This window comes from Anguilla rostrata, chromosome 1 (assembly GCF_018555375.3).
Source record: "Anguilla rostrata isolate EN2019 chromosome 1, ASM1855537v3, whole genome shotgun sequence".
Classification (NCBI taxonomy): domain Eukaryota; kingdom Metazoa; phylum Chordata; class Actinopteri; order Anguilliformes; family Anguillidae; genus Anguilla; species Anguilla rostrata.
The window spans coordinates 47,796,899-47,811,212 of NC_057933.1; the positions used below are offsets into that span (position 1 = coordinate 47,796,899).

Consider the following 14,314-nt stretch of genomic DNA (forward strand, 5'->3'; position numbering starts at 1 on the left):
TGGTGCCCTCACAGTCATCTATCTACAGCAAGGGCAATCGGCAAGTTAGCGCGCTGCAGTACCACAGGTCCCTGATGGGGGGCTAACTGAGCTGGGCTGACATCACCAAGGCTGACTCAGTCCTCCCCGGGAGCTCCCTCACATTAGCATTTGCAGTGGATTGTGGGATGGGGTGGGGATGGGGGCAGGTTGTGCCGTACCTTCGCTTCGCCAGCGGGGGCGCTCTGGCTTGCCCTCCGGCTCCTGAGATTGGGCAGGGTCCAGGGACATCTGTGACAGGCTGATGTCAGCCGAGAGCTGATCCAGACTGTTGAAGCTTTTCCTGTCACCATAAAGAGGGGAGAGAGAGAGCGAGAGAGTGTGTGAGAGAGAGAGAGAGAGAGAGAGTTGGTTTTGGTCAGAGGAGGTAGAGGCGGATGCACACAAGACTGTTAGCCTGCTTTCACCAAAGATCTGACGTAGAGATGGCAAGTGGATGACATCACCCATGACCTGGCACTCAGCGGTCGAGGGACAGGCTGCTGGACCCCCCAGGCTGCCTGGCATACCACGACAGAATGTGCAGAGCCAGAGCATTACCCCAAAATACAACCCCCCCCCCCCCGCCCCCGCCCCCACCTGCAGGGCACACTTAGGAAAGCATCTCCCTCTCAGATCATTCCAGTGTTTCCTCTTTAAATACCCAGGGAGGCTGTACACACTTCACAGGATAAATAACGAGGGCCACAAAATAGAAATAAACAAGTGAAACGATACTACTCAAAGGCACTGACAACAGCCAGAGTGAACGATATGACACTGTAAACCGACATGCAACAAACTGAAGCCCTCTACATTTTAATCTGAAGATATATTCCTCTAAATCCCTGACCGAGCACTGTGAAAAGGACACAGAGGAAGATAAATTAGTCCTTAGTGCGCAGTTGTAACCACAAAGAAGGCAGGTTTAATTTGATTGGAAGAAAAAAAAAATGTCAAAGGGACTCAGCGTCAGTGAAAACTCCCATAATCAAAGTCTGCTTTTCAGTAGCACAACTTGGTGTACTTATTTCGGTGTACTGCCAACATAAAGGATAACTTATTCTGCGCAACAGGATTGTGGAAATGAACACTGAGGATGGTGCTGGCACCTGTATGTACCATTATTGGCATAAGTAACCAAACAGTGCACCATGTCCTTGGAACTTGTTTAGCAACAGCAGTAATTAACTGGTACTGCGGCAAATAGGAAAAAAACAGCTATTCTCCCACCAAAACAAAATCCTTAATTTGTGGTGTCTTCTATTAAATAATAATTTTCTACACTGTTTGAATCCTCGGTAAGTGCTGTAGTGTTTTCAGTTGAATACAGCCTGGCTGTACACAAAAATTTATTTTCATTCATCTCAATAACAATAAGAAATACAATAATACAAACAATAAACCATTATGATTATGAATATGATGACAATGATGATCATTATTATAGTGCAAAGAATGCTTCTCATCAGCTCACATTTCCATTCACTATGCTAATCACGTCAAAGACAAAGAAAATATGGAAGATTACACATACTCCTCCCACTGTCCTGTGCGTTTCCTGTACAGCAGGGTATCCAGGGCGACGGCGCTGGTGTCAAGGGCGCCCGGAGAAGGCCACTGATTGGTGAGATGAGTGGTTAACTCCTGCCTGGATCTCAGATCGTGGTTCTTCAGCACTGTTCTGGGGACAGGAGACACAGCCGCAGGCTTTTTGCACGTACAGGAAAAGCAGTCTGTTCACCTCCAGATAGCCAGTCTTATTCCCTCTAGGTGCATCTCATTAAATGATCATAGCATGTTTTGTGTCTGGAGGAATGATTCTAATTTCCACACAGGAAGCTACAATACACACAGAAAAACAGCAATACAAAGTGAAACACAGTGAGATAGACAAATTGAATCGTTTTCTTCTGGGGATGAGAACAGCCTGAAAATTTGGACGATAGATCTAGTGTGTTGTTTGAAAAAACGCTGCAGGGAATTCTCCTTAAGATTAGAGCACAAATTGAGATTTCAATCACGTTTCCCAAGAGAATAACCTGAGAAACACAAGACAATTTTATACGAAATGGTACAGGCAATACAACAATGCATACAATTATGTACACACAACAGAGATCTCATATATAGTTTTCTTATCCTCTGGGCATTATCCTTTGAATAAACACATCGTATGATGTGCCTCAAGTATCCCTTTGAGTCCTATCCTATCCCACTGCTAGGTCTTTAGCCCAGGTAGCAATGCTGTAGAAGTACATACAAATGATTTATCTGCTAAATAAATGTTATGCAATGTTATATCAACATAATTGAAGAGGGAGGGTCAATGCAGAATAGATGAATTATGAACACTTCTTCATCAGAAGTCTTACTTAAAGACTTGCGGGAATACAATGCAGTAGCTGAATGGTAGCCATTCGGCCCAGATCACTGCTTCCCAAGCTCCCATGGACCCTCGGATATGCTGGTATTTCCTTACAGCTGCGATAGCTAATTCAAGTGCCTAATAAGCTGTTAATTGAGCTTTAGTCCATTAAGGACCTGATTGACTGGCAAGCAAAATCACATTTGGGTTCTGAACGCTTAAGTGTGGACACCTGGTAACGGAAAACTAACTGCTAAACTACTAAAACTGAAACGCAAGTACAAGCATGACTGGCTGAGGGAGAAGGATGGGCTAACGAGCACATCGGTACTTTGAAGTGGAGCTGACATTTCAAGCATTAAACTGAACCTAGTGCAGCAGAGGAGGCTGTGATGCACCTCTTCAGCATTTAGTGAGCACTCAGCATAAGGAGGGCAAAATGCAAATGGAATTGGCATTTACATCATTACTATACTGCAGCGAACACAGATTCAGTGCAGCATTCTCTCTTAAAGTGTTCTCATTAGTGAATATAATTGCTGGAGTCTGCCACTCATATTAAGAGACAAAAGCTTAAGTAAGGAGTGTGACAGAAATGAGTTGTATGCCCTTGACAAATGTAAATGTTAGGACCCCTTCAAAAACTAAATGTGACTTTTCAAGGGGCTTATCCTGTTAATAAATACATTTCAGATAATAAAAATGTTGGCGAATCCCTGTGAATTTTCATAACTTGCAACAGCAAAAAAGTAATGCAGGGCACAAATCTGATTTATTAAAAACCAATTATGAGGAAAAGTACACCAAAAATGAACACTTTAAAATCTCTGCTGCCAGACCAAAAAGGGTTTTTAAGTGAAGGGTTATAACAATCAAACAATACGATACATTTGTTTTATATTTCTTGAAACAAATTTTGGTATGATTTATAATTCTTATACAGAACAAGAACCACATTTTATCTCCATAATTCTTTTAAACACCGTCTACTTCGTCAGGAATGGAGCTAGTCTATTTCCAGAGAAAAATAGCAATCCTTCCAGGGAGCACCCGGTTTTATTGATGAAAATTTTGCAAACTTGGATCACAAATTTACACTTAGTCTCACAGCAGATACAAAGCCATTTCAACCAATGTGTGAAAGAAGCATTCTCAGCACTTTCTTCAAACATATGTTTGTTGTATGCTGGTACACAGAAATGCACAATCACCAGTTTCTCCAACAGCTGGTGTTGATACGGGCCCTGTGTACTCAGATGCTGGGACACATACTGTAGGCTTCAATGATTAAACCAGGTCAGTTAGTGTGCAAACACAGTGAGTGTCGCACAGCATGAGCACAGCCAGCTCCTAATCTGTTACAGCGAGGCCAGGAGATCGGAATGACTGCACACCATAATCAACATGCCACTCAACAAAGGAACTTATACAACCTCACCTAATGAAGTAGGTGCATTTATGTCAGAGTGAAATACGGTTGTTACTTAATTGCTTACACAGATACTGCATAATATGTTGATTAAGCGATGGGTTGATAATGACATCACCCGGACAGTTCTGCCTAATGCTACCAGGAGAGCAGCCTCCCACCACCCGAGCTCAGGCACTGTCAAAAAAACATAGAAAGTTTGAGTAATATAGAAGGGTAACTTTGGTAACTAGGCCTGTGTCTCCCATAAATGGGATTGCCTTGAGAGTGTTATGAATGGCTCTAAAAGTACTGTTCCAGGACCAGCTTTACTTATTGTGCCGTGGAAACCTCCAAATGTGTTCTGGTTCCACAAAAGTCTACTGCACTTCTTTATATGCTGGTGTATGAAACAACCCTGTTGTGCAATCTTGAATTTCAAGTAGCATGTGCTTCCACCACATTGGGATTAACATGGTTATTAACAGATCATCCAGTTAGAAAATTGATTTAAATTGAGCATGCTAATCATGTCCTGAATTGTTACACTGTTTCATGCACCTATATGCATTTGGATTGTTTTGCCTGGTGTTTGTTCATTTTCTGAATACCATTTAGAACTTTGATGATATTCCATTGGGATTACACTTATGATATGCTGAGATATGCTGGCTTCACAAACTACACAAGAGCATACTGTGAAAATGGCCGACCGTAGAAGGTACAAAGTCGTTCTCTCAGAGACCATCAGTAGGGCCTGCCTGCATTGCAGGTGAGCTTGAGCAACACAAACATATGGAACAATCATATTCCAAGCGTGCTGATACATTAATTTTATTATTAACTATTCAGATTGATGATTGTTTCTCAGACAATGTCTACACATTGCCATCTTCACATCTTTCTGACCCATCCTATCAATTCACAAGTGGCACAACCTTACCACAGGACTCCCCCAAAGATCCGTCTTTGGGACCCCTCCAGTTTCTTTCCTTACCACCCATGTAAGCCTCACCGCACATATGTGCCAACTTGGCATCAACATTGGAGGGGATGAGGGAGGCAAAAATTGAAGGGTACAACTGCATGCTCCACTCCAAGGGCAGGGATGACAGACAAATGTATTTAAAAATAAAGCAGGTGTGCATTGTGTAACATCTGCATAAGTCAGTAGAACTGCAGCCTACTATAAATAAAGCAGCCTACCCTTGCATACCAAGAAGCCAAAAAATGAACTGAGGAAGCATGTGGGGTGTCCATGGGGTGGCTGACTCAGACCATGTGAAGGTCACACCACACAGTTGGGACTTTGATCCCCCCCCACGGTGGTTTCTGTACTGTGAACTCAAAATCTGTCCTTTCCTTACAGCATATGCTAGCTAGCTAATTGTCCAGACCCTTTGCGCTGACCTGTCTAAATACAAAGAATTACCAACCAGAATTTTGCCATTATGCCTCGGTAGTTATAGACAACTGCAGCTGAAACATTCACCAATTTGTTTCACAAAACTGTCTATTGAACTCTGCAGTCAAAATCCAAAAGTGCATCGAAACGACCTATCTCTCAGGACCATTTATGTGTTTTTGCATTGTCTTTTAAAAAGTCATTTCCAGACAGAGAATGTGCATCTGCATCAGATCTCATCTTCTCTGATTCCTGAAGAACTCCGGTGCTCTTTTAACTCAAGATAACATTTGCATGGGCAGAAAGTCCCCACCACAGAAAAAGGCACAGTGGGGTGGCTGACTCAGACCATGTGAAGGTCACACCACACAGTTGGGACTTTGATCCCCCACCACGGTGGTTTCTGTACTGTGAACTCAAAATCTGTCCTTTCCTTACAGCATATGCTAGCTAGCTAATTGTCCAGACCCTTTGCGCTGACCTGACTGAACAAGTGCAATTCTCTCCTTCTCCCTGCATGTGCTGTCAAGCCTTTCCAGCTCATGCAGAATGCTGCAGCTCTAAGCATTTATAATCAGCGAAAATGCACACGTCACATTTCTCCTCGTCTTCCTCCACTGGCCCAAATAAAACACAAAGTTCTAGCCCTAGTCTACAGTGCAGCAAGAGAAATGGCACCTTTACCTGCAACTCTGTTATTAAATCAAACAGTCCTGTCTGTCCACTCTGCTCCACATCCGCTGATCGCTTTACTGCCCCCCCCCTCCCTTAAAGGTCCCTCCTCCCAGGTACTTTTTCTATTCTGGCGCCCCAGTGGTGGAATAATGTTGCAGGTTTACATATTTACTCTTTCTAAGTAAATAAAGTAAACAGCTACTACCTGTTGGCATCAGCTCTTTGTTAACTGAACATTTTTGGATGCAAGTCGCTGAGGATAAGAGCATCTGCAAATAAATACGTAAATACGTAAATGTAATGTAAATGTGTGACATTGGTCTTCATGTTGGTTTCTTGGCACTTGCCGAAAACAAACTGCTACAGTAATTTCCATTGTGCAGTTTGCACGTTTGGCTCGTACGCACACGGGTCAGAGCGAGGCCCTTCACGTGTACCTTAAAAAGTGGACGTGTGGGTGCTTAAGTGACCATCAGGGGCCACTGATGCACGATGAGATGCTACCACCCCCTCCCAATCACCGAGTGACTCTAGGGCTCTGTACTGTTCCCAGCCACATTTGGCCCCGGCGCGGTCTGGATAAGACACACAAATGAGCGTGTGCGTCCGCTCGGCTTGTAAATGAGGCCTCAGGTGTTCATGCTGTCAGCAGTGAGGCCCTCGCTGATTTCAACTGTCAGTCAACAGATTTAATAAACTCAAAATGCATCCTCTTTCCAAGGGAATCATTTTCTACACAGCACATGAAATGGAAGCATCAGCTGATCTGCTAAATGAAAAGCCCTGGGATGGGAATATGAGGCATTTATTTGTGGAAAGCATAGCTGTTTCAGACATTACGCTGCCTTAATAGGGCAAATCATCACGCAACAGACATTAAACCTGTCTAAATACAAAGAATTACCAACCAGACAACTGCAGCTGAAACATTCACCAATTTGTTTCACAAAACTGTCTATTGAACTCTGCAGTCAAAATCCAAAAGTGCATCGAAACGACCTGTCTCTCAGGACCATTTATGTGTTTTTGCATTGTCTTTTATAAAGTCATTTCCAGACAGAGAAGATCTCATCTTCTCTGATTTCTGAAGAACTCCGGTGCTCTTTTAACTTTTAAGATAACATTTGCATGGGCAGAAAGTCCCCACCACAGAAAAAGGCACAGTGCGTTTAATCACACTACTCATTGAGGGGGAATCCTATATTCAGGGTTCCTTGCTGTGATTCAAATGTCAGGCAGCAGCCGTCCCTGTGGCTGCCTGAAAACGGTTCCGCAGATCCGCATTTTCACAATTGTTCCTCCCGAAATCTGTAATTAGCCCCAGCGGGCATTCTCAGAGGCCACCTATCGTTCCCTGTTGGGTTCTGAGGGGAAATCGAAGCATAATGACCACTATAGCAGACTTCATGCTACGGGGCATGTGTGTAAACAGAGCACATACGTTAAGTACACTACCATAAAACGTAGATTCTATTTCTACATTTTCGGCCACTGACTCTTGTACATAACATGCTGCTTTTAGGGTGCACAGAACCATAAATGTACAAGTTTGCGGAGTGGCAGATGCTGGTTCTATAAAGGAGATACAGCACTAAGTCAGGTGACTGTGAGGGGTGGGCTCAGGTGGTCAGTGGGTGTGGCAGGCCTGACTCACAGCTGGTCCTGTAGCTCCAGGACGATGTACTCTAGCTGCTCTTTCTCAAGTTTGTGGCTGACGTCTGTGTCCGACAGCCGCTGTAGGAGCACCTTGTTCTGGGACACGGACTCGGCCAGCTGAGCTTCCCGTAGACGTACCAGCTCCTCCAGGTAACCCTGAAAACACACACACACACACAGAGCATCAGCCTGGGGTTTATCTGTGGCAGGGTAACCCTTGAGGATACCAATGAAATGTAGCCTTTTGACTAATGTGTGTGCATTGCATGCTTGTCATGAATGTTTTAATTGTACACTGTCCCTGATAAATAAATAAATAAATAAATAAATAAATAAATAATGACACACACACACACACACACACACACAAACACATCTGCAAGGACATTTCATCCACATAGTTTGTGCTGGCAATATTCTGGAGGCAAACAGTGTGAGGAAAAATAATTGGTTTTAATTAAGTTGGTGTAAAAAAAAGACCTATACAACAGCGACAACAGCAAAAATGCCTTGTGTGCCCAGCCCGAAAGAGCACATAGCTCCCAGAGTCCACTACAGTGTCTATGATGGCATATGCATTCACATATGATTTTCAGGGTTAGGCTGAACTTTACTGCAGGATGGATAAACAAGAGAACCAGACACACCAATTACTAGATCATCAATGAGTTATTATGCAATAAGACATCATTATAAGTTGGGTAAACCAGAGCTGGAGATGAAAAATGTGATACACCTGCTAATCTAAAATAGCAAATTTTGCATCATTAGATTTTCTGACAACTGGAAGGGATGCTAGTTTTATCCCTAATTAGCACCACTGTGATAATGTGGTCCAGGTCCAAGGGTTACTATATATAGCCTGAAATGTTTGGTTTGCATGCTTAAAACTTTTTCTTAACTATACAATTAATTTATGGAAATTATTTTTATTTTCTCCTCATTAAAGATTTAAGAATATGCAATAAGATATCTTCTTCCTAGAAAGCATGGCCACCAAGTCAGCATGCAAAGAGCATACGTTTATACAGCAGTCCAAGGAAGGATTTGTGCACAAACGGAACTTGGGATTCGGATGAGCGCAGACATTCATGTTGGGATGTAAAGAAAGTCTGAATCCAGTCACAGCTGGAGGCAGCATTGCAAGATGCACAACACGGAGGAAAGCACACACGCGTGAAACAGACTTTAACAGCAGCCATGAAATATCCTTAGGTCACCTATAGAAGCAAACGGATACGATCCAAACCAACGCATGGCTGACATTTCTAGTGACGAGCTATTAAAGCACTAACTCCTTTAGAGGACAGAGATGTTTATAAAGTGTCGAGGAGGAAGGCTGCCGTGCGGCACATCTAAGTTGGGGCACTTGTGCCCAGTGCTGTAATGTGTCCTGCAGCCTGGACTGTACCCAGCGTGCTGAACGCAGCCGGGAGCCTCACGGGGAGACATAATTGGCCATAGTGTCGGCCTGGGAAGGACGGCCCCTGTCAGCATGCTAACCGCTGCCTCATCAAACCAGACGCACAGCGCTCTGATGTGGCAGCTGCGGTGCCTTGGCCAACAGCGTGTACAGCAAAAGAAGCAGCTGGCTTTCGCCTGTGTCTGAGAATGTCACGGCGAAGGGAATGAGCAGTCGTGTTTGCAGTCGTGTTCATTTATATTCAATGTAATCATTTCTGAAGGATTCATCCACTGTCCTTTTCTTTGAGGCTATTCAGGAACACAATGGACTGTACTGTTCATGTGCTCCGGCAGAGAGCCGGCTGAGAATAAAAGCAAAGCTGACAATTTCACTGCAGACAGAAAACAGAAGAAAAAAAAAACGATTTGACTTCGATATTTGGCAAGCAGTCTCTTTGCTGGATAGTCTGAGAATTTAAACGATTTTCTGCACGCAGGCCAAATGTGTAGGCGGCAATTAAAAACTCACGGAATTCAAAGAGTTAAAAACAACATTTTTTTCATTTGACACTAATGCAGGGAGCAGGCTTCTCTATTTTGATGCCCTGGGGCTGCGAAGTCTGTTAAAGAACACAGAGGGGCCCTCTTGTGTTGTTTACAATTTCACAACAGAGCCCTGGATCAGCTGCCGCTGGAAGCCTGGCCCTGCGCCACTCTTTGTTGTCTGACTGTGAAGCCCACAGAAATTCCAAACGGTCACAGCTCGCCCCCCTCCGCGGGCCAGCGGTGCTCAATCAGGCCCGAGCCTGCAGGCCCGTCTCTCCCCCCTCCTTCCTGCCGCCACGCCGCCCCGCTGCGGTAAAAACGGTTTGGGCTGATGTGAAAAACGAGACCGGCGCGAACGAGAGGGGCCGGGATGCGCGGCGGCCGCCCGTAATCACGTTGGCCGTCGAAACGAGGCCGCTAACCGGTCCCCGGGGAGGCCCAGCAGCTCAAGATGGCGGTTCGCTTTCTCCATCTCCCCATGTCCCTACCGTGCGGCTGCTCAAAATGAGACAGAACAGGCTGTTGGGTCTGCGCGCGGGGAAAATGTCTGCCATTACCATGGTGACTCACTGTGAGCTGAAATCTGACTGGGAAAACCAGCAAACACAAGAAGACTCCTCCTGTTATATCACTGGTCTGCTTATTTATCAATCAGTATTACTATTGTCACTTTATTGCAATTCATTTTTTTAGGCAAATACATTTTCTTTAACAATTCTCAGGAGCAGCTAGTGAACAGCGCTGTATTACTGTGGATATATTTCATGGCTGAGAATTGTATTTGTACCATATCCTCCAGAACTATTGTACCATATTGGAAAGAGCTGAAATGAAATTATACATGTCTTGTCCAAAAAATGAAACCAATTTCCAATTTAGCCTAGGAGTGTGGGGGGGGGGCGGCATCCAAGACCTGACTTTGACACTACCTGCTGTGGATGGATAATTCTGGGTGCCAAAGAGCAGCATGGATTCTATGTCCTGTTTGAGATAACAAAATGAGATCATGATTGTCTCTGTCACACCTTTTGCTCCAGGACCATCCTGTACTTCTGCTCCACTCTCTTGCACTTGTTAAACCAACTGCTCTGGTCCAGGAAGAGGGCGGGGCCTATATTCTCCGGGGTGCTGCTCTCGCTCCCACTGCTGCCCAGGGTCCTCATCTCCTCCTCATCGCTGCTGATGCTGTCTGAGCTGGGGGGGGGATGCGTCAGCAAGTTACAAGTGGTCCTAATCAAGCTGGACTAACGACAAAATAGCATAAATTCTGATGAAGCAATTTGGCAATTTGTCGTTTGTAATCAATTAAAGTGTGAAACTATCAATCATGGCAGTGGTAAAGCAACAGATGCCTGAGTATTCCAGGTTTTCATTACAGTGCAGGTGCTCGCTCACCTCTGTGTGAACTTCAGATAGGGGGTGTAGTCAATGACAGCAGGACAGCTTCCATCAAGCCCCTCCCCCTTCAGGCAGAAACTGAAATTGCAGAGAAATTACAGGATTCTGGAAAATTTGAAAAACGCTGAGAGGGAAACATTCTGCGACTGAAAACTTCAAAGGAATGTGAAATGGACGGTCTGTCTGAGCCATCTGAGGAGCGCTGCAGATGCCGTAGTGGGGGGCAGCCTGGCACAGAAAGAGGACTGGAATGTGTTAGGCAAAATGCCAGCGTCGTGACTAAACCTTGTGATCCAGTTGTGCGCCGTTTTTAGTTCCTCGTACATTTCTCATGCTCTCCTAACTACGCCAAACAGTAAACCCTGCGCAATCAGACGCGCGTCGCTGCTAGAAGTGTTTCTGTTGCTGAGGTTTGTTGCCTTAACATCGTAATGCAAGTAAATGCACTCATCAGCAGGCTACTCCCTGACCTCACCCTGTCGCAGTTCCGGCTTAGTGACTCCCAGTTCTTAAATCACGGAAATCGCTGCACCCCTCCACCCCTCCCACTGCATATTCATAATCATTTCACAGCTCCAGACTCTCCATGGACGCATTAATTTGATAAAGTAAAGGTTAGATCGCAAAGACTAGGACAAGCCAAGGCTTTGTAGTGTAGGCCCGAGCATTATAAGGCTCACTGATAAGACCACATAAAAACACTTTGATATCATGATAAAATGTGCACCACACTTTTTTTTGTTGTTGATGTTACCGATGCGACATCAAAGAGAGGCAGCCAGCAGAGTCGGTTCTTCGTCGGCAGCGGCGGCACCGAAGCTTAGCGGCCACAGACGAGGGGAAGGGGCGCCGTGGGGTTGCCTGAGGTGACAGTACGAATTTGCCCCTCCTGACATCCCCGGGGGGAGCCGGTGACACTAAGGCTAGGGTGCCGCCAATTATCTCAGGAGACGCACAGCTGAGCCTCAGCCAGCCGGCCCTGACGTAGCAAAAGGTCACCGACAGAACAGCGCCGCACGAGCGGGGGCACCGGAGCTGGGAAGGGGGTTAAGGGAGGGGGGCAGCGGTGGGCATCGCAAGCTGCGCTCCAGCGCTATGTGAAAGGGGGTCTTCTGCAGACATCCCTTCTTTTTTTATTCTGTCTGAACCTACAGATTACATCATTCGGTCAAGTACTGATACATAAATGCAGGTGTGTTACTGATTTTGATCATTTAGAGAGCCACACAATGCTGATGTTGACTCAAGTCAAGTCTTTGTGATGTAATCCGTTTGCATAGTGTTTATTGCTGTAGGATGTCCTCTGCAAATGAACAAAATCAGTGCACCATTATTGCAAGCCAGGAACAGGGCTATTATTGTTATTATTACGATTATTAGTAGTATAATTATGTTTCTAATTTTTTACCACTACTGATTTGGCAGAGTGCCCCACAAGGATAATGTTGCATGATTAATTAAATACATTTCAGAGGATCAACAAAGATGACAATACATAAATAACAGCGCATAGCCAGAATTCGCAGGAAGCAAGATGAGAAGCAGAGTTAAGATCTGAAGATAATAGCTGAAAAAGTCCTCCCCAGGGTAAATGTGTTTATGGGGTGAAATTGTGTGGTTTGCTTGCCCATGTGCTGTGGTCAGGTTGCAGAAAGAAAGCCAGAATTACATACTTAAGGATCTAGGGGCAATCCCTGCTCTTACATCTATGGTGATACACATCTGAGCTTGGAGCACCAGATCTCAGCCCATGGGACCTATTGTACAGCTTCTTTAGTGTACTACTCGAGGAAGCTTGCAATGCACAGTATAACCAGTTCCAACCAAAAAAAAAAAAAAGAACTGGCTTATTTGACATACTCAACTCTAGGAAAGTCAAAAGAATAAAAAAGTCTCTGGGCTCTGAACGACCAGACAAGCATGAAGAAGAGATAAATGGGCATCACTCACACATTTCACAAGGAAATTTCTATGTCCCACAGTAGCCTATGTATGGGCGTGCTGGAGCAACCGCTCTCTTGTCAGAGTAACACATGGGAATCACACAGCCACTCACTTCTCAAAGTTCTCAGAAGTGCTAATTGCCCACAGGTTTGGGCTCCATAATGACAGACTTCCAATCAAGTTTCTCATTTTCAACTCACTTCCAGAAACTAATGTAATCTGAGAGATTTACCACATGTGGGCAGTTATTTTATAAATGTAAGCATCCATTCCAAGAAGTAAATAAAGATATCATACAGAAAAGAACAATAAGGAGGCTGGCGTTGGTCTTATGAACGGCCTCCATGAGGACAGGAAGTGCTGAGCCACATTCCCCTCGAGAGGCCAACAGGGCGAGAGCTACCTGAAGTCGATGGCGTTGAGACCGATGAGCATGTCCGCAAGCAGCCCCGCCTCCTCTCCTAGCATGATCGCTCCGTCCTCGTAGAAACGCCTGTCCCACATAGAACAAGGATCCTCAGAACAGGGCATCTTAAAATACTGAACGATTCTTGCATGAGTGAGGTATTCAGAGAGACTAATGATTTTCTCTCCTTTTCTTTCATTCTTAACAAGAAAAATCCATGAGAGCTTGAATCGTGACTACTCATAATGTAAGATTTGAGTCAAACCATTATTTCTGGTTTGTTTTAAAATAGATACACTATTACAATAAAATAACAAGTTAGAAAAAGACAGTGCACCAAGCGGAGATGAAAAATACAGTCATTTTTCATCTCTGCTTGGTGCACTGTGTCTTTTTCTAACTTGTTATTTTGCTATTTGCGCTTTTTATTTGAAATAGCTACAGACTGTTGTAGCTATTTCAAATAAACAGCGCAAATAGCATAAAGCCACCACACAAAAATGAATCACTAAATGTTTGTCTGGTTGCCTTTGCAACAAAGTGAATACAGCAAACTCGAAATTGTCCCTTTGAAAACTAAAGTGGCTCCAGGCAGCACAATCCACCACATATGAAAGTGGAAATGATAACAGTCTTGAGGCATCAACATAATTCCAGCGCACGACGTTCGGTAAGCGAAAATGGCGGAATGATCTCCTCAGAAGAGCCGTACGACATTAGAGAAACGCAGGCACAAGGGAAACGGGGAAGCTAAGTGACCTGGTGGTTTTGAAGTCCCGCTGAGCCGCAGAGATATACTCAGAGAGCCGCTTCTCCATTAGAGCTACCCGGATCCACGCTCGACCCTGCAGAGGAGAGAGAGAGGCGGATGTTCCCAACACAAAGAAAACTACATGCTGCGGGCCAGAGATCCATTACACACTTTTAGGCATGTAAGCTCACTAAGGGCACTAAGTGGCTAATGTTTATTAATCCCTGCTTCCCTCAAATATTAATACCAGCACGCAAACATGAAAAGGGACAAAACATACTTTGCATATTATATACATTTCAGTGGATTGAAAAAAAAAACAACTCATTTTTGTC

The 14,314-nt window shown here is 44.5% G+C and overlaps 1 protein-coding gene across 1 annotated transcript in view; it reads right to left on the bottom strand.

The window, feature by feature from the left end:
• rundc3b (RUN domain containing 3b) overlaps nt 1-14,314 on the bottom strand; it is a 45,231-nt gene that overhangs the window by 4,502 nt on the left and 26,415 nt on the right. The window contains exons 4-10 of the mRNA XM_064339230.1: nt 13,988-14,073; nt 13,226-13,315; nt 10,876-10,956; nt 10,506-10,674; nt 7,529-7,686; nt 1,556-1,702; nt 201-322 (exon numbers count right to left, since the gene is read on the bottom strand). Of these exons, the coding sequence (XP_064195300.1) occupies nt 201-322; nt 1,556-1,702; nt 7,529-7,686; nt 10,506-10,674; nt 10,876-10,956; nt 13,226-13,315; nt 13,988-14,073 (853 nt within the window). The remainder of the gene's footprint in view (nt 1-200; nt 323-1,555; nt 1,703-7,528; nt 7,687-10,505; nt 10,675-10,875; nt 10,957-13,225; nt 13,316-13,987; nt 14,074-14,314) is intronic.